This window comes from Aplidium turbinatum, chromosome 3 (genome assembly GCF_918807975.1).
Source record: "Aplidium turbinatum chromosome 3, kaAplTurb1.1, whole genome shotgun sequence".
Classification (NCBI taxonomy): Eukaryota; Metazoa; Chordata; class Ascidiacea; order Aplousobranchia; family Polyclinidae; genus Aplidium; species Aplidium turbinatum.
In genome coordinates this window covers 2043132-2062202 of record NC_137474.1, presented here as the reverse complement: position 1 = coordinate 2062202, position 19071 = coordinate 2043132, and the positions used below count along the sequence as shown (strand labels likewise).

Here is a 19071-nt window from a genome sequence, read left to right as displayed (position 1 = left end):
TCACTTAATATAGCCTTCTGATTGGCGCAGATCATTGCGGCGATGATTACGTCATGGACGGCCCGCGCAACTCACGCTGATGATGCAGGCGTCGCGCGGTTGTCCTTCGGGGTCCATGTAGCAACCTATCGGGAAGCCGGGACTGCAAAACCTGTCGTTGCTTTGTGTGTCGTAGCACCACGCAATCGGCATGTTATCCATAATCCTGTAACAAGAAAGTTGAAATGTTATTTGATCCCAAGCAAATGAAGCTCGTTTGAGTTTATGCGCAACAAAGTATGTTGATGTCTAACTGCTTGGATGATGATAAAAGTGTGCTTTACTCAAGGTTAGCAATGGGATGTGATGAAAGGCTACGGTTTCACCTTGAAGACAATAATGATTTTTCACGACCTACTTCAATCCATCTCTTAAAGGAAGCCACTGTGTTTTTATACAGCGATGTAGAATGTAGATATCCTGTAACAAACATCACTGACAGCATTAAAACTGTAATTTTTTTACGCCCAATGCTTCTTCTCCGATCGACACGGGCTATTGCACATTCACAATGTAGTAACGCCCCATCTTTGAATTAGCAAAACCACTACTTACTAAGTACTGTCGCATTTTGTTTTGACGTTTTGCTCAAGAACCACACTGCACAGGAATTACTCAATCTATCAGCCAATTTGTTGTGAATTTCATCAACCAGTAATGGCAAATAGCGACATGTCATCCAGAAAGTTGGGCTATGCTGTATTTGTCTTCCTTTTTCTTATTCAGTGTTTCCAATTAACGACAGCCCATGCGAGGCTTAGCAAGCTAGGCCATCCGCAAGCAACAGGAATGCCACTGCCACACACCAATTGAATCGGTTTTGTTTTGATTTTTAAAGCAAGCCAAATGATTTTTAATCGTTCTGCGCTTTGGAGAACTACACCGCATGGTGTGAACCGCGACAGGTATTACTGTTTTATACAAATACAAAAGTTAAGCTTCCTCACTACCAGGTTTGGGACATGAGTCTGGTTTGGGCTGACGTTACAATGACATGATGACAACATACTATGGATGGAGCTGATTGAAGCTTATTATTGCGACGTACATCTGCTTCCTTCCATGCAGTACAGCGCCCTTCCATTGGCAACACTAATGTCTAATAATTACCACAGTAGCATAGCAGATGCAACCATCCGTAGTGGCACTATTATAACGGATATCTCCAACGTTCATGCGCAGTTGCGCCACAAACAAGCCTGGCAAGGTTCAGCTAGCCTCAGGCATTCTTGTTCAACACCGGCTAGCGAAAATACTCTTCGATAGTAAACGTGCCCAAACCACTTCAGTAGATTCACTCAAAACGAAAGTAACTAGCCAGGTATTAAATGGCAACTGACGATTATACTTTTTCAACTTTAAGACACATGCCTTCCATTTTGCAATAACGTCGGCTAATGCAAGACAGCAACAGCCTGTAAAACGTGATTTTACTAAAAATCTGAATGTGATATGGACTATGGAGTATATACTTTTTTTATCATGAAATCAGTCTAAAAATCCAATGCGCTCTCAAAATGCGCAGTCACATTGCTACAACTATTGCACTGTATTGCATCAAAGCGTATCCCTTTGATATATATACAATTATACATACAATTATTGTACAAGTACAAGCAAGCAAAGCTCTAAAACATCCAGTTTTATACAAGAACCTCTGATGTGCAGAAAATGTTTAGTTACGCTGACACATGCATTTTTCTGTATATGTCTGTCACAAGTAGTCGTTGGGTGTCGTGCCAACAAGTTAAGAACATACCAGCAACAAAATATACAATACATTCAGTCATAGGCGCCGACTTTTATTTTTGCACGGGGTGGCGGATAGCACAATATGGCAACCTAAAAACTTTCAAACTGCATGTTTTTGTTTGATTTTTACTAAGCGTGTTTCGTAGATGAAATTGTCTTTTCACACCTGATTTGTAGCTCGATAATTTACAAAGCAACTTTAAAACAAAGCACAGAAGGTATGTCGTGAATTTTATTGTTACGTTGCTGCTCTGACACTTAACATTTGGACAGAACTGACAGAATCTATCGTATGCATCTATCGTATTCTAGCCACGGGAATTCGTTCTCCCATGATTTTTGATAGCTTCTCCCTTCAACAGCGATTATCCTGCTCGTGCTGCCTTTTGGCACGGGCACACTTTCGTTTCGTTCAGGCGTTTGATCACTTTCATGCTGGCTGAAATCCTGACTAGACGCAACAAAAAATGACTCAATGGAGGGCTGCAACTTTGAACGCTTTTTCGGTGGCATCTTTAAGCTGAATAAAACTGGAATGTCGGCAAAACTTTTACTGGACGACTTTTCGTAATTTTTTCTGTGATGTAACAAGCAACTCCTATGTCAGACCAATAAATTCCCGCCTCAGACTTTTATAGGACGACTTTTCGTAATTTTTTCTATGATGTAACAAGCAACTCCTATGTCAGACCAATAAATTCCCGCCTCACAGTTTGTCACGCATTGACACGTAATATTACTGCATGAAGTATATCACAGTACAGTACACTCCAACTGAAATCGGAAAATAATTCAAAATGCAAAATCTTGAGTAACTGAAAAAGGTTGCTTTTATTATTGGGAATTGGCAGGGGGTGTAGCTTTCCCCGAATAGAATCATGTAAACGTGTAAATTTGCAGAACGTTAAAACTGCTATATACTTTACTAAGTGCACTTTTTAAATAAAACTCAAAAAGTTTCAAAAATTGCATTTTTTTAATGAAACTTGAAAATAGATATTCATTTAGGGGGTGGAGCTATCAATCATCGAGATAATTTTATTTCCAAGTATTTTATAGCTGGCATAATTTATAGCGATATTACGAGCAGTTTAAAAATTTTCAAAAAAGATTTTTGAGGGAGGCAAGGGAAAGATCGTATTTTATTGATTAATAAATCTCATTGTAAACAATGACTTATGACAAGTAACAAATAAAACGATCGCAACAACAACAAGGAAAAAACTCGTAGTCACGTGCTGCGTAATCTTCACGTAGCTTGCTTGATGTTACGCGAGTATCATGCTTGTGACAAAAACAATCATTTTCTTCGCAATACTGTATTGGTTCACCTCTTGCTTTACGTTGACTTGAAGCGAAAACTAATGACCAAAAAAAGATTTAAACGTCCGTTCAAATTACATTTATTTGCAGTAAGTAATGTAATCTAAACGGGGTGGCTGCCACCCCGCCACAGCCGTTACGGGGTGGCGTGGCCACCCCGTAACCCCGTAAGTCGGCGCCAGTGCATTCAGTAACTATAGCGAATGCAGAGATAATGTTGCTGATCAGTAACGTCAATGTCAGTAGACATGCCCGTTTGCTCTATGAAGAGTAATGCTTGGTGAATGAAGAATTCTGGAATGTGGGGGAAAACTATGCCAATCTTGTCGCATCTTGCCGACACATAACCTCTTGCCCTTGACAGGTACCGTATTGAACCAGTACCCATTTGAACGTAGGACAGTTTCTCTCATCACTTGGCCATGAATCTACATGGACACTACAATCCCTTCTCAATCTGTCTCGTACTCCACTGTGCCGGTGGGAGCACATAGCAAACCACATCTACTTGAACGGTAAAAAAGGTTCAAATAATGAGCACATGATCAGACATGCCAATTTAGGTGAAACGTGGTTCTCACATGACCACGACCAATTAATGACCTTGTGGGTGTGCTCTTCCAGCCATTTGTGACAAACGTCACAAACAATCATATTATCGGCATTGTTAAACAGTGTATCATACTTCCAAACGTCTGGGTTGCTTCACTCACCATCTATTTTCATAGCTGTAGTGCATTCCATGTTTTAAAAACTTCAGTGAATCGCTGTCTTTTTCGTATGTTTTGGTGCAAACTTTGGTGCAATCCTGATTAGCAAGGAATTTTACCTGGAGCAGTAACAACAGAGATGAGTGACTAATCCACGAAACACCACAAATAATATGATTAATATGATTTAAAATGCCAATAGCAGGAAATGATGGTTTAAGCTTAGATGTAACATGACAATAATCATTTGTAGACTGTTTAAACTAATACAATTTGGGTAGAGAGGTAACTTTTTTAAACCATATATGTCTGATTATGTTTAAACTAAAGCTTGGAGGATGGAATAGCTACTGGCAATAACATGTTCTCTAGATGGGAGCAAGTATAAATCGCTTCAAGCTGCATGCCTATCATCAACTACTAATATAGCAACGGGCAACACAAGAAAGCACAGAAGTACATCATATGTTGGTTAATGGTTATGGTAAACGATGTTTACATTTGTTCAGGTGGTTAGAAAAGCGCAAACTGCTAATGAAATTCGCCAGCAATGAGACATTACTTCTACGACAATACTACAATCTAGTCAATATTTGGAAATGTCTCTACTGTAGATTCAAACCTGGTATGGCGAAGGCCGAATTCTCTCTCCAAACAACACTTGGCCAAGGTTTTCAGTGGGAGAAGATAGTTTTTCTTTTGGTTCGCAAAAGTCAAAAGCATTGTACTCGTACGGAATAACAGACTCTTGTGAGACTAACCGATTCACATAAATAGGAATATCCGACTGCAAATACAGACGTTGTTTATTGTTAGGTGGTATTTTCAAGACTGGATGGATGTCTACCTGGGTGGATGACTGGATGTATTGAAAATATATTTTTAAAAGCTACAGGCATTAAAGTCCACTGACAGCAAAAACAAAAAAACTAATTGACAAACATTCATCATATATTTTAAGATATGCATTTGTTTGCAGAATGGGAAATTGGACTCCACCGGGGGGATTAAAATGCACAAATTGTATGAATACTATTGATCTGCAATTAAGCTGTCTGCCGCACAAGCCTGAGCTAAATCCCACAATTCTCACAGAAATAGACAGGAAATCATGATACGTTGCACCTATTGATAACATCGCATTGTACGACCATTACAAAGAAAATGGACCTTAATATGAACAACCATTATACAGTGCAAACAATAAAATTTCATGATTAGAATCAACACATTTCAGGCATTTTTATGCTTTTTATATTTATACAATTCAAGGCTCAATAATATATACTGCAGTAATTATTGTGATACTGATAACAATAATGTTGCAATATTGCATCTTTTCATTAGGCCTATCAACATCATTAAATGGGCCTTGTTTACAAAAAGCACTATTTTGCCATTTGATAACACAATATTTTATCAGAGAGTGAAATATCTCAATGTTAGGGAAACTACTAGACGTTTCAAAGAAGTTACAGAACATCCAATATTGAACACTGTGGTTGCAGCTCATTAATGTACTGCATAGATTAAAGGAAAAGACGGGGTGGGAAAAGACGATAACCTTCTCGCGGTTCACCCTGTCAGTACTGATTTTTCAGGAAGCTAATCATCGTCTAGGCTTGCGGGCTGACAGCCGCATAAACACCGAGTGGGTGGTAAAAGGATAAACCCTCGGCCCAACCTCGGAAAGATGTCTAACTTTCAACAAGCACCTTCAAGGCCCAACACTATACCATGGGAAATCACCATCGGCACATGGAATGTACGAGGCCTTAATGCTGAAACCAAAAAGCAAACTCTGGGCAAAGACTGCCAAAGCTACAATATTGACCTCTTATGCATTCAAGAAACCAAAATCAAGGACCACCAAGAAGTCAACTTACAAACAGGGCACAAACTTGTCCTGCTGCAACAAAACAAATCAGTTCATTATGGCTTGGGATTTATTATTGGCCAAAGACTGATCAACCACGTTGTGAACTATAAGTACGTTAGCGACAGAATTGCAACTATGGACCTCGCTATTCCAACTCGAAATGGTAGTCTAACAAAAATGCGACTGATCAACGCCTATGGACCAACCTCTGAAAGAGCAGCAGAAACACCAGAAAATCTTGAAAATTTCTATGCAGAACTTCACACTGCTAGCTCCACCCCCGCTAACTGGCTTACTTTTATATGTGGCGACATGAACTCCAAACTCGGAAAGCTTACCCAAGATGACATTGACACGGGCCTAAACGCATGCCTGGGCAGTTACGGCACTGGCCAACGCAATCTGAACGGTAATGCACTCATGGATTTCCTTTCTGCCAATGGTTACTTTGCTAGCAACACTGCCTTTCAACACCCAAGCAGACACCGCACTACCTGGACGGGATTTATTAAAGATCCAAACAACCCCAACTTAAGTAAGCCTATTTACAACCAAATTGACTACGTCATCTGTCAACAGAAAGCACGCCCTCTACTACAAAACGCAAGGTCTTTTGCAGGCACGGACCTAAACTCTGACCACAAGCTTGTTTCCACGAAACTAAGAATTGATAAAATTCATTTAATTCACAAACGCCATCCAAAGAAATCCAAGCAACAGAGAATCAACATCCATCGTCTGAGAGATGATCGAAAGACCCAGCAATCATATAGGAAAATTCTGAAGAATATGTTGAGCGAATTAGACCGCAACGATGATCCAAACACAACTATAAACCATCTACTTGACTGCATGAAAGTTTCAGCCATAAAAGCTGCCGGCATCACAAGAAGCAACCCACCACAACATACGTTTGATCAACAAGTAGCAGATCTGTCCAAACAACAAAAAGCCTTAAGGCTACAAATTTATCAAAGCACAAACAACATGGAACGCTCTAACCTCCGAAAGAAACGTACAAACATCCTACACAGCATATCTAAAAGATTAAAGGAGGTTGCAATAGAAAAAGCCAACTCTTTGGCAGAAGAAATATCCGCATCTGAAGACAGCAGTAAAATGTTCCAAGCAGCAAAACTACTTAAAGCGAGAAAGCCTCCTACCCCCATCATGATTCAAGATGTCAATGGCAGTTTTGTGCTCTCAGACAAAAGCAAAGTAGAGATTGTAAGAAAATGGTTTCAGCAACAATTTACAGATTCAGATGATGAACCAATACAACCATTCACCGGAGAAGCAAGACCCTTGCAAACACCAATAACCACTGAGGAAGTGTCTGCAGCAATTTCTTCTTTGAAAAACCGTCGTGCTGCTGGCCCTGATAACGTCAACAACGAACTCTTCAAATTCTCCAAAGACATAACCTCCGGTTTAATATCACAGACTATTAATGAATCTTTCAAACAACACAAACCAGTAGACACCATCGGCGAAGGCATACTAATTGCTATACCAAAACCCAAGAAACCAAAAGGACCACCAGCTAATCTTCGACCCATTGTGCTCCTCAATAGCATCAGAAAAATCCTCTCCATCATCATTTTGCATCGGATTAGAGACAAAATTGACAGCTTCACTGGACCCTTCCAAAGCGGTTTCAAACGTGGCAGAAGCTGTGCTGACATTGTCTGGGCACAACGTATGCTCGTTTCAGTGGTAATGGCAGAAAATGGGACTTCCACAAAATGGGAATAGATATGTCCAAAGCCTTTGACACCATCAAACGCAAAAAAATCCTTCAAATTTTAGACCAAGCTGGCTGTGATGAAGATGAACTGCGACTAACCCGCGCCCTGCTAGCTGGCACGAAACTGTATGTGCGCATTAACAACGAAATATCCGCAAACTTTGAGACTACCATCGGTTCCCCTCAAGGAGACAGCCTCTCCCCAATACTCTTCACCTGCTACCTATCTGCAGCATTGAGCTCAGTGCGAGAGCAGTCCTCCAGACCAAACCCCCCTATATCTGACACATGCATGCCTTTGGAAATGGAGTATGCAGACGATGTTGAGTTTCTGGATGAGGAAAAACAGCCACTTGATATGCTACAATCTATTGCTACAAAGAACCTGAAAAACTACAATCTTTTCATGAATGAGACTAAAACTGAATTCACCCACATATTTCTTGCAGACACAAATGAAACTGATACTGATAGCCTACCGATTCGAGGAAACGAAAAATGGCGTACACACAAACTTTTGGGATCATTATTGTGCAGCACTGCCGATGTCAAATCCCGCTGCAATTTAGGCAATGTCGCTTTCAGATCACACTGGAAACTATGGAGCAAGAGATCGAGAATCCCATTACAGTTGCGACTAAGATTGTACAACGCGTACTGCATCCCAATTATGATCTACAACTGTAATAGCTGGTCTGTTACCAAAGCAAGTCTTGAAAGATTGGATGCCTGTCATCGAAGACATTTACGTGTCATAACTGGTCATACTTGGCCAAACAGTCTTATCTCGAACAAAAATCTCTACAAAATATGCAACAGTGAACCATTGTCTTGCAAGATCTCCACCATGAGATGGAACATGTTTGGACACATTCTGAGACTTCACCAGGACTCACCTCCTCAGAAAGCCCTTGAATTTGCAATAATTGGCAGCAAAAAGTACCAAGGCCGAACCGGACGTCACCGTACCAATTTATTACAACTGCTGAGATCTGACATCAGAAAAGCTGGCCTGGGATCCTTGCTCAGCACACCACATCTCCATCGATTGCAAAACATCGCAAAGGACAAAACAGAATGGAGATCCTATCAACCTTGTTGAAAGACTGATCGAAGCCAGCGGATGCCAAACGATTTGGCTACACTGGCGGCGGAGACAGTTACAATAACAATAATAATAGATTAAAGGAGCTGCTCTCATCTACCAAACATTTGGTGAAACCTAACAAATCTTTCCTTAAAATAGAACAGTCATTAACAGAATCAAATATGCCGGTATCACAGTTTTCACAAAAGTTCTAGCTCAGGGGTCACCAACTGGCGGCCGCCACGCTGTTATGTGCGGCCGCAAAAGGTATCAGCGTACAAGTATAACCAAAAATACTTTTCTTGAGGAGTTAAAGAGCATGAAGGCAAAAAATACTTTCCGGAAAGCATATTTTTGCTTTGCATACGATTCCACCGACCAACCAATCAGATGGTAGTTCTAGGTGAGGGTCGCTTAAAGTTATTCCAATGCGATGTCCAACCACACTGTCCCAGTGGTTGATTAAAACGTTTGTTTTTGAATTTCGAAATTGTGTGTGAGCATAGGGTTGCTTCTTTTAAGTTTGTAAATTTCATGTAAACACTATTGTGCATTTCACCGTTATTGTGTTTCATGAGCAGTGTTTCCTTTATGTAAGTTTTTGTTGGCAAAATAGGTCGGTGTGCCAACTCAATTTATAATAAATTGGCAAAATATTATATATAAATAAATATAAATTTAAAGACTTTTTTCTGGTTGTAATAATACAAAAATATTTAGCTTCAAAGTACTGCAAAATATTGTTAATCAACAATTCTTGTCATGCTGATAAGCACCGCAAGTGACAGTTGTCTAACAATTAATCAAATAAAGACGGTTTTAGAGACTCTAACAAAAAAGAATGAAATACCAATTTATTGCTTTTTTAGAAGGAACACTGTTTATGAGTTACGATAGAAACGTTTTTTTCGGTGATTTCCACAAGCATTTGTTTCATGGTGCCTGCCGCCTGGTATGTTTCTCCCTGTTATTGGAGCCTATTTTTTGCTGATATGTTTGCAGGTTACTATTGTTGCCTGTATTGCGATGTGTCAAGCATTTCCTTGTTTACTAAAACTGTTAATTGCAAGATATCTTTTGTGAAGCAAAGTGACAACACCATACTCTTGCTTGGCGATGAATATTCTGACGAAACCGCTCACCTCGCTATAAGTGTGCAAAACAAGTGGCCTTGTTTATTACGAAATGGCCCGTTTCGGTGAGTCCGATTTGGTGAGTCCGATCCCTATTAAGTGATTTTTTGAATTTTTTTTTTTTAATTATTGGGTATCGTAGCCTAATTATCATTGCTATTTTAGGGAGCAAGTCTTTTAGGCGCAGACAGTTAGGCGCCGGTCAAATAGGTGCGCACACTGTGGCGTCTAGATATTTAGGTGTGGAGCACTGTGGCGCCCGTTCATTTAGGTGCTATCCCTAGTAAAGTCTGCAGATTGTATCAGCTTGGCAGGTAGGGCAATGCTTTTCACACAAAATGTTATATTGAACAGAAAAATATGTCATGGCTTCCGTTAGTGAAGCTGCTTAATTATATTGAACAGAAAAATACATTGTATTGTAATGCGTGTGTTCGGCATTTATTTTTTGTTAGTCCAGATTTATCAATAAATTATTCCAGTTTCTGAACATGACTGAGATCACTTGTAGTGAGTCAAATAATAACTACACTAAACATCAGTAAAAAATATACCGTAGCCTATAACCCTATATTCAAGCGGGTGGTAGGCTAGAGTGAAGAGTAACTTAGTTTTCCGTCAAAACCCAGACTAGGTTTAATAATGGAGCAAAGTCGCACCATTATGCTTGCAACGTGTAGCCAGGGTTCATCTTGCAAAATGCAAATAGAAATGAATTCATGTAGTAGAGCGTTGTCTCATACGAAGTCGCCACACGACCAATCCATCCCGAGTAGAAGTAATTACGAAAGATAACAGATTAAGTAAAGTTCTATCTGGCTGCAACCTGTGTTCAGGATGCATAGCAAATGTCCTGTGGAGATGTGCTAATATCAAGAGTAGTAGAGCATTCTCTCGCACCTCATCTCCACACGCGCATTGATAAAACAACATATTTTTCTGTTCAATATAACATTTTGTGTGAAAAGCATTGCCCTACCTGCCAAGCTGATACAATCTGCAGACTTTACTAGGAATAGCACCTAAATGAACGGGCGCCACAGTGCTCCGCACCTAAATATCCAGATGCCACAGTGTGGACTGTGGGCGCCTATCTGTCTGCGCCTAAAAGACGTGGACCCCCGTTTTAGGGTTAGGACTCACCGAATAGTAGCAGACCCCATTTATTAGGCATTGTTAAAGAAGTCAAAAATGTTGTTAAAGGAGCATGGCCTGGCAGTAGCGTTTAATTTTGTTGCTGAGGTATTCTAAGATAAGTATTAACAACATGTAACGCTGAATACTGGGTACGAAATGCGTTCTTTTCTAGCATAAGAGTTCTTCGTCGTATGAGCTGTTCTTCTGGACTATATGTTTGGGCATGATGTCATCAGCCACTCGACAGTCTCGTCATCCAGGGCTTTCAGTCCAGGCGCTCCATGTGGTGGTTGATGGATTGGGCAGTCATGGACGACATGATCTACTGTCTGGTCTGTGGCGCCACACTCGCATTCCGGTGAGGGAGCCAGGCCCCATTTGCACATGTCTGAACGAAAGCGACCGACGCCGGTTCGTAGGCGGTTAAGCCGGACCCACGCAAGTCTTGCGAGGGACATTCCCGGAGGGTGGGGATCGACGTCGGGTAGGAAATCACGGAGTCGGGAGGTGTTGTTTTGCCACTCCATGTTCCATGTGTAGTTCGTCCAGTGTGCCGCACTTATTCCAAGATCTTCAACGTTGTTCAAAAGCTGTCGTGCGGCGGGCACAAATGGGCGTCTTGATTTCAGTTGCTGCTGTCCTCCAGGTAGGCGCTGGAATGTACTGTGGAGGAGGTGGTCGGGGTCCAGTGCGCGACGAGCAAGGGAAATCATGGCTCCTTTACGGCGAAGCTCAGCAGGTTGGATGCCTGCAAGGATGGGAAGGCAGTCCGTTGGAGTGGGACGCAGGCATCCAGTCACAGTGCGTAGTGCGTCATTGATGGCGGTGTCAATGTGGCGGGTGTGAGAGCTGCGGCACCACACTGGTGCGCAGTACTCAGCGGTAGAATGGACAAGGGCCAAGGTAGCTGTGCGAAGGGTTTTCGCATCAGCTCCCCAACCGGAACCCGCCAGCCGCCTCAAAAGTGCAACGCGCGCAGATAGTTTTTTGCGCAGTGGCTCCAGGTGTCGTCGGTACGTGAGTGACCTGTCCAGGGTTACGCCGAGGTAGGTGGGTTCGGCGCAGTAGGGGAGGTGTTCGTCATCGGTGGTAATGTTGATCTCACGTTTTGCTTCCTTGTTGTTTAGGTGGAAGGCCGCCGACACTGTCTTTGCCTTGCTGAGCTGTAGCTTCCATTTCTGGAGATATGTTGATATAGTTGACATGTCCTGGCTTAGGTTCCTCTCCATTGACTGCCAATCTCCGGCTGGATGCAGGAGAGCCAGATCGTCTGCATAAGCATACTTCCTGGAGATGGTGTCAGGCAGGTCATAGATGTAAGTGTTAAAGCATAAGAGTTGAACGACCTCCTTGAATGAAAATAGATCTCAGCAGACCTCCTTGAACGAAAATAGATTTCAGCAGCACCCCCCTAAAAATTAGAGGCTGGATCCATCCCTGCACTCCAATACCATTCAGCGGTGCTGTGGAATGCCTGTTTTCACTTGAAAAGGACATTATGCGTCCCAAACGCAGCAGATTGTCAGACAAACGTTTTGAAATGCTAATTGTGTTTCTACAAGTAAATAACTAATAAGCTAAGCAGCTAATTACAATACAGTCTCAAAACATAAAACCTGCTCTTTATTTATAGCCATTGTATGCCTAAACTTGGTTACAATACTTCCGTTTTGTGAGACCCTGGCTAGAATAGCGCTAACGTCGTCAATTTCTCTAAGAGCTGTCACAGTACTTTACGCCGTAAAGTTTTTAGGCGCTGACGCCGTCAATTTATTTCATTGACGCGTACATTATAGGGTGGAGTGAAAAAGACTTTTTTTTTAATTTCAAAAAAAGCACTACCTTTTTTTGAAATTAAAAAAAAAAGTCTTTTTCACTCCACCGCTGCCGTACAACACTGGCTAAACAAACATGTACCAGGTATATAAAGGTTAATTGATAACTTTCAGTGCTAAACTAACAGTAACACAGGCAACTGGATAAATCAGTACTTGTGAGTAAATGCTCAAACAAATGCTCAAAACAAAAACCACATCAAATTTGTTTGAATTGATCATTTGATTTCACATGCACTGTGAGAATATATGGCAAAAAGCAAATGCAGGTAAGATACAAAAGTGTCATTTTTTATGAAAAAATACTATCCTCATACAATCTACAACTACTGTAGTACCACGAAATGGCCGTTTCGGTGAGTCCGATTCGGTGAGTCCGATCCCTTAACGGGGGATTTTTTCTTTTTTTTTTCAAATTATCGGGTACCGTAGCCTAATTATCATTGCCGTTTCAGGGTTAGGGGTTTGGGGTTAGAGGTTAGGAACTCACCGAACCGGACTCACCGAATCGGACCCACCGAATAGTAGCAGACCCGTAATACCAAATAACATTTTTAAAACTGCATATTTATAACATTGGGGGCTAAAAATAAAATTATGCCCATTCCAGAGGTGAGCAGCGCTACATTTTAGTTGGAGTGACGGCGCTACTTTTTTTTCAATGTAGCGGTAGCAGAGAGCCGCTACATTTTTTTCAGTTGTACTGCCACTACTTTCGAATTTCAAGCCAAAAAAATGACGCAATTTTGGAGATTTTTGTGGCAACAATGCGTGAAAAAATCAAGGTAGTAACGCGGCTTGGTGTTTCTATTATTGCGGAAACAACAAGCCGCGTTAAAACTGACAAAAGTGACACCAACACCAGTCACAACTCTCAGAATAAATTTTTTGGTGTGTTGGTCCATCACATGACATGTCAATAGATAAAAAAAAAAACATCAATTGTGGAAGCCTTTTTTCAAACAGAAGCAAGTCCTTGAGCTTTCCCAGGGCCAATTTGTCTGTTCATTAATTTGTCTGTCCATTGATTTGTCTGCCAATGCGTCTGTTCATTAAATATAACATCCCCATTCACTATTTCTTCCAGTAGCCTACTGCAGTGGAGAGACTTTTGTCCATTGGAAAAGATGTGCCAGAGCCAAAGCGGACAGCACTCAGCAACTCACATTTTAAAATGCTTGTATTTTTGAAAGATGTTTAACAATAAATTCTCCCTACAATGTGTTTTTTATAGCAACGTTGAAATGGCAGTGTAAACAAATGATATCGTTTATTATCAAGGTTATTTTGAAATCACGAAGCGTTTTGTTCATTAGGAGAAAAGTAATGGGAGAAGCAGCGGTAGTGCAAGCTACTTTAGCCTGAGTGGCGTATTACTGTTATTGATTGGTAGCGCTTGCCCCTTAACACTATCAATTTAGTTTGGTTTTGTTTCTAATCATCAGAGCAACCATTTACATTTTTATTTCTAACAAAAACTACCATCAAACTACCATGTGTAAATTTCTGACATACAGAAAGATATGCGATATTTCAAAAATAAAATTTGGTAACGAGCAGACATTGATGCGAAAATCTTTAAATTTGAAGACCACAAGAGCCCCAGCTCCACAATATTCAGCGTGTTAAAACTACTAAGTATGATGGTTTGTGTAGGAAAAAAAATTTGGGTCTGGTTTCAGTATTACCAATTTTACGGACTATTGAAATAAAGTAACGGACAGACAGATAGATAGAATTGGGAAAAATCACTAGTCAGCCTTCACATGCACTTTCTATCTAAATTCAGCTCCCAAACCCAATAGATCAATGTTTTTTTTAATTTGAGATCTACCCACCATCTTAAAAGTAATATTTTTTGCGAATCCCTGATGCAGTATTTGCACAATTAGTTTAAAACCTTGATATAAAGTAACGGACAGACATTAAAAAAAAGTAACGGACAGACACTGTCTCATTTCTGAAGTTTTTTGCTACCCTGAACCAAGGTGATGGAAAAAATGTTTATTTTCGAATAGGAAAAATTATGGATTGCAATTTCGGACAATTTTGGTTGAAAAAAAGTTTGTTTTTTTACAAAAAAATTGTTTTAATACTCATAGGCTACCATTACAATTATATACATCAGGCCTCGAAATTCACGGCGGACACGGCGGACATGTCCGCCGTCACAGCATGTGATGTCCGCGGGAAGTACCCTCTAGATCGGTCATATTTGTCCGCCGAGAAATATCGCAGAAACTAGCGATACAAATCGTCATTGCATAGCACGAACAACTGTTGCAAGAATATAATTTGCGCTGGGAATGCGAAATTATCGCATTCCAAGCGCGCATCTAGAAAAAGTTAATACTGTATCTTTTAGCTTCCATTCAAGCAGAAAAACTTTCGAATTTTACTTTGCTTTAACGATTGATGACATTGAATCAGCGTAACAAAGGTGAATTTTTTGCTAAGAATCGATGGGAGTACCGGTACTTCTACACTAATCACGCGCAACTTAGTTCAAGTCTCACGTCACAATGTCTGGCTTTGATCTCCGAGTAATATTGATAAGGCAAGGTTGGTTACAAAGTTAGATTATAAGAGTAGGCTACTACAGCAAGATGCAGCAAAACTTAAGTTTTGGTAAAAGGCCCAGGGAAAATTCTGAAAGTGAGAATGAGGGCGATGAACCTACTACTAGGAAATTTAGTGGTGATAGACGCATATATTAAATGAACAACGAATGTAAGGATTAGCTTTGTCCAAGATCACAACATATCGTTTACCCCAAGCCATCAATTTCCGATCATCAAGGCCATCAACAATATGAGTGACAACGAAAAAAATCAAAAGAGGTTGTTTGAAATCGCATATTTCATCGCTAAAGAAGAGCTCGCATTTACGTTTTTCCCTCAACTAGCCGGTCTGGAGAAAAGACACGGAATAGATCTCGGTATCACGTATCTTAACGACAAGCACTGATCTCGTGGAGATTGGCGCACGTCTTTGAAGATCGATGCTATTGAAGCTCTCATCATAAGCATATGTTTGGATGGCCTTGATTGCGCTGATTATAACTCCGAGCCAGCCGTGGTCTCGTGGAATACTAATACTATTTTGAAAAGGCGACCGCATCATGGAGAGGGGAAAAATAATTGTGCTTTTTCTAATGTTTTGTTTATTCTTTTCGTCACTTTCGCTCACATAACATGTAAAAATAAACCTAAAGAAAAAAGCCTATAGTGAAACTTTGCACATCAGAAAATAGTAGCGTTACGCGTTAGAGTTTTCCGACTCGTGCCCAGAGCATTGTGACGCAAGAAGCCACACGACCTCGTTCGGCGGAAGTTAATCAGTTATGCGGCGTATTATTTTTTTATTATTTATTTGCATCAGACACAAAAAGTCCATAGAATTCAAATTTTTAACAATCATCATCATCATATTTAGTAGCTACACGGCGTCAAGCGCACGTTGTTGGTCTGATGAAAGCCTTTCAGAGTAACTTTGCTGAAATTTTAAAAAGCCTAAACCGTAGCTATGATTCTCAAATGGCGAAGATTTATCAAGATAAAGGGATTAAGTATGACGATCGACGTTAAAACTGGTGTGTCCGCCGTGAGACTTAATTTGTCCGCCGAGATAGCTGCTCAGACCGGACACGTTTGTCCGCCGTCAACAAAAACGAATTTCGAGGCCTGTACATAATATACATACATTTCTGAATTTGTTGTCATGCATTTCCAAATAGTGGTGCTACCCTGCTTTTTCAACCCTGCTGAAGTGTTTTTCTACCCTTCTTCTTTCATTCCTTACTATATTTTTATATTCTTATCAATATTTGCATCATCATAGCGGTCACTTTTCACTAGTGGAAGATAAAAGCAGTTTATTTATTGGATATAAATTCTTAAAATTATCTTTAATTCATGGAAATTTACGACTTTTTCAAGTCAGTTCACACAATTTGAGTCATGGTATCCCAAAATGTGATGAAGTTCTGGCATGTAAAAAGAAACATTTCTCTCTCCTCCAGGAATAAGGCGTGACGTGGCTATAGCCTGCACAACATCCCTTATAGGGTAGTCATGGAAGTCCTCATCCTTTGGCCATCTCCACGTTGATCCTGATATGTTGGCTTTGGAATAACATTTGACAGTTACTCTCTCCTCCCTTGCAACCAAAACTTGTCAATGACATTTTCAGCAAGTAACCAACAATTGTTATTACAAACATCTTTGATATTTCCCAGACTCCATACATGATCTTCATTAACGAATCACAAATATAATGGAAATTTTTTTTAATAAAAAACAAAAAATTTTTTTTTAATCTATAAAGGGGGGTCTAATGCGCCAGGACTACTTTCCACCTTCCCTTTCTGACTACATACCCAGTCATCTTTGATAGTCTTGGAGTTTCAAGCCCTATTTACAATGCAAATTCATCAAAAAGATGGTAACGGACAGACACAATATTAAACTTCCATAAATCAAATGATTTAAATTGGAGGAAAAATATTTGTATAGGGTTGATATGTGCTGCCAAATGTGAGATAGTCAATATATGTTAGAAGTTAAAAAAACATATAGTTGTTTGTAAAAAAAACTTTTTTGAGATTTTTTGGTAACGGACAGACATGTGTGGCTTACCAAACTTGCATACCTATTTTCTAAACTATGCATCAAACACAGAGCTAATTTTTTTATAATGTTTCATATATATATGAGTTCTCCAGATACATAGAAATTAGACGAATAGAATAAAACAAAAGTCATTTACACCCTGTACCATTCTAAGCTAAATTTTAATGAAAATTTGCTTGTAAGCAGGTGGAGATTTCAGAAATTAAGAAAAAGTTTGTCTGTAATGATAAAAACAAAGTAAAGTTAAATATTTGCTGTAGAGACTTTACCCTAACATTTGAACCTACTCAGACTTAACTGCGTTACAATTTTATTTTTTCTTACTCTGTCACACAATTTTGAAATATGTCCATAATGTAATGAATATACTAATAATTTCTATATAATCATGATAATATAATAATTGTTATTATTCCAAGAAATTTTTGCACAGATCTATTACTGATAGTGTTCAACTTAGAAAAGAAAACATACCTTGCATTGATCATCGTCAACTTCACAATAACTGATTGGGGCAATTCCTGGCAAATAAAAACCTTCCACTGCATAAACAATAAGACAAACCAACAGGCACCTATACATCTCCCTGTTCAACTGAGCTCTACAAACACTATGTTAATGAAATTTATCAGGTTAGAAATTTAAATAAATACAATTTTGAGTGAGAGGTTGCTCTGTTTTGCCATAAGCAAACCAAACCAAGACACAACAAAATGCAGCAACATTTTACAAATTAATTTGCAATAAGTGTATGCAGCTTTGAAAAAATGGACTTTTAAAATCTAATTTAAAGATCGTTGTTGTTTGATTGCTACCATTGCTAGTGCAAGGCATCCTTGGTTTCTTCTGGCCTCACAGTCACTTCTGGACTGCTAAGCTACTGCAGCAATCTAGAGTTACTCAAATTGTAAAAGACACAAAATCTTGTGTCAGGGTTTTGAACGTAGTTGTGCACGACCAGGGCTGCGATTTTTTCTTTCTTGTCAAACGACCAAAATTTCTGCGTTTGTTTGTCAAATAGTAATATGACGTCACAAGAGTCAGATTATAAGCGTTTGGCCGCGAGTTACCGCACAAGTTGTGTGGTATCAGAGTCACTTACTTAAGCTTTTAATCGCACGCTGGTTGAGTGATTGCAAAGGAGTATCAAGCGCTAAGTTATGTACGATACCTACCGGACATGTATACAGCCCTCGAAATTAGCTTGTATCTTTGACGGCAAAAACATTGCCGTCGCCAAATCAACAAACCTTGGATTACGGCGGCAATTGCCGTATGCTTTAATGTTTAATCAAACAACATTTTATGTGTTTCTTCATCGCGTGTCACACGGCGGTAGCCCAGAGCATCACGCAAGCTATTTTATGCGCTGACAATGTTCTTGTGAACTGTAAAAAGTTTGCAACCTTATAAATACTGGCTTATTGTTACGCAAAAGTTATTTTTTCATCGAATGCTTATTGTTTACCGATGTCATTGCGAATATAAATTATGGTGAAAGAAGATACAGTTAAAAAGTAGAATTTACCTGCTATAAATTATCAAACAGAAGGAAAAGTTAGTGTGGTATTTTGCAAAATTTGTAAAGAACTTTATGACGGAAACAAATTGGAATTAGAAAAGCTACGGGGTCAAGTTAAAAAAGTAGTACGAAATTCGATAAATGGTTCTTGTGCAGTAAAGTAATGCTTCCGATCATATGGCATCGCGCGTTCATAAACGGGCAGTTTTGCGTCTTCAAGTATTCTAGTGACGACGCGACAACCTCATCCTCCGATACAGCATCTGATAATTCCGA

At 39.8% G+C, this 19071-nt stretch overlaps 1 protein-coding gene across 1 annotated transcript in view; it reads right to left on the bottom strand.

Annotated features, from left to right (window-relative positions):
• LOC145766052 (transmembrane 9 superfamily member 2-like) overlaps window positions 1-17876 on the bottom strand; it is a 31546-nt gene extending 13670 nt beyond the window's left edge. Inside the window, exons 1-4 of the mRNA XM_082577706.1 lie at window positions 17748-17876; window positions 4447-4611; window positions 3828-3943; window positions 76-205 (exon numbers count right to left, since the gene is read on the bottom strand). Coding sequence (XP_082433832.1) covers window positions 76-205; window positions 3828-3943; window positions 4447-4611; window positions 17748-17855 — 519 coding nt within the window. The 5' untranslated portion in view covers window positions 17856-17876. The remainder of the gene's footprint in view (window positions 1-75; window positions 206-3827; window positions 3944-4446; window positions 4612-17747) is intronic.
• Between the last annotated feature and the right edge of the window lie 1195 nt (window positions 17877-19071).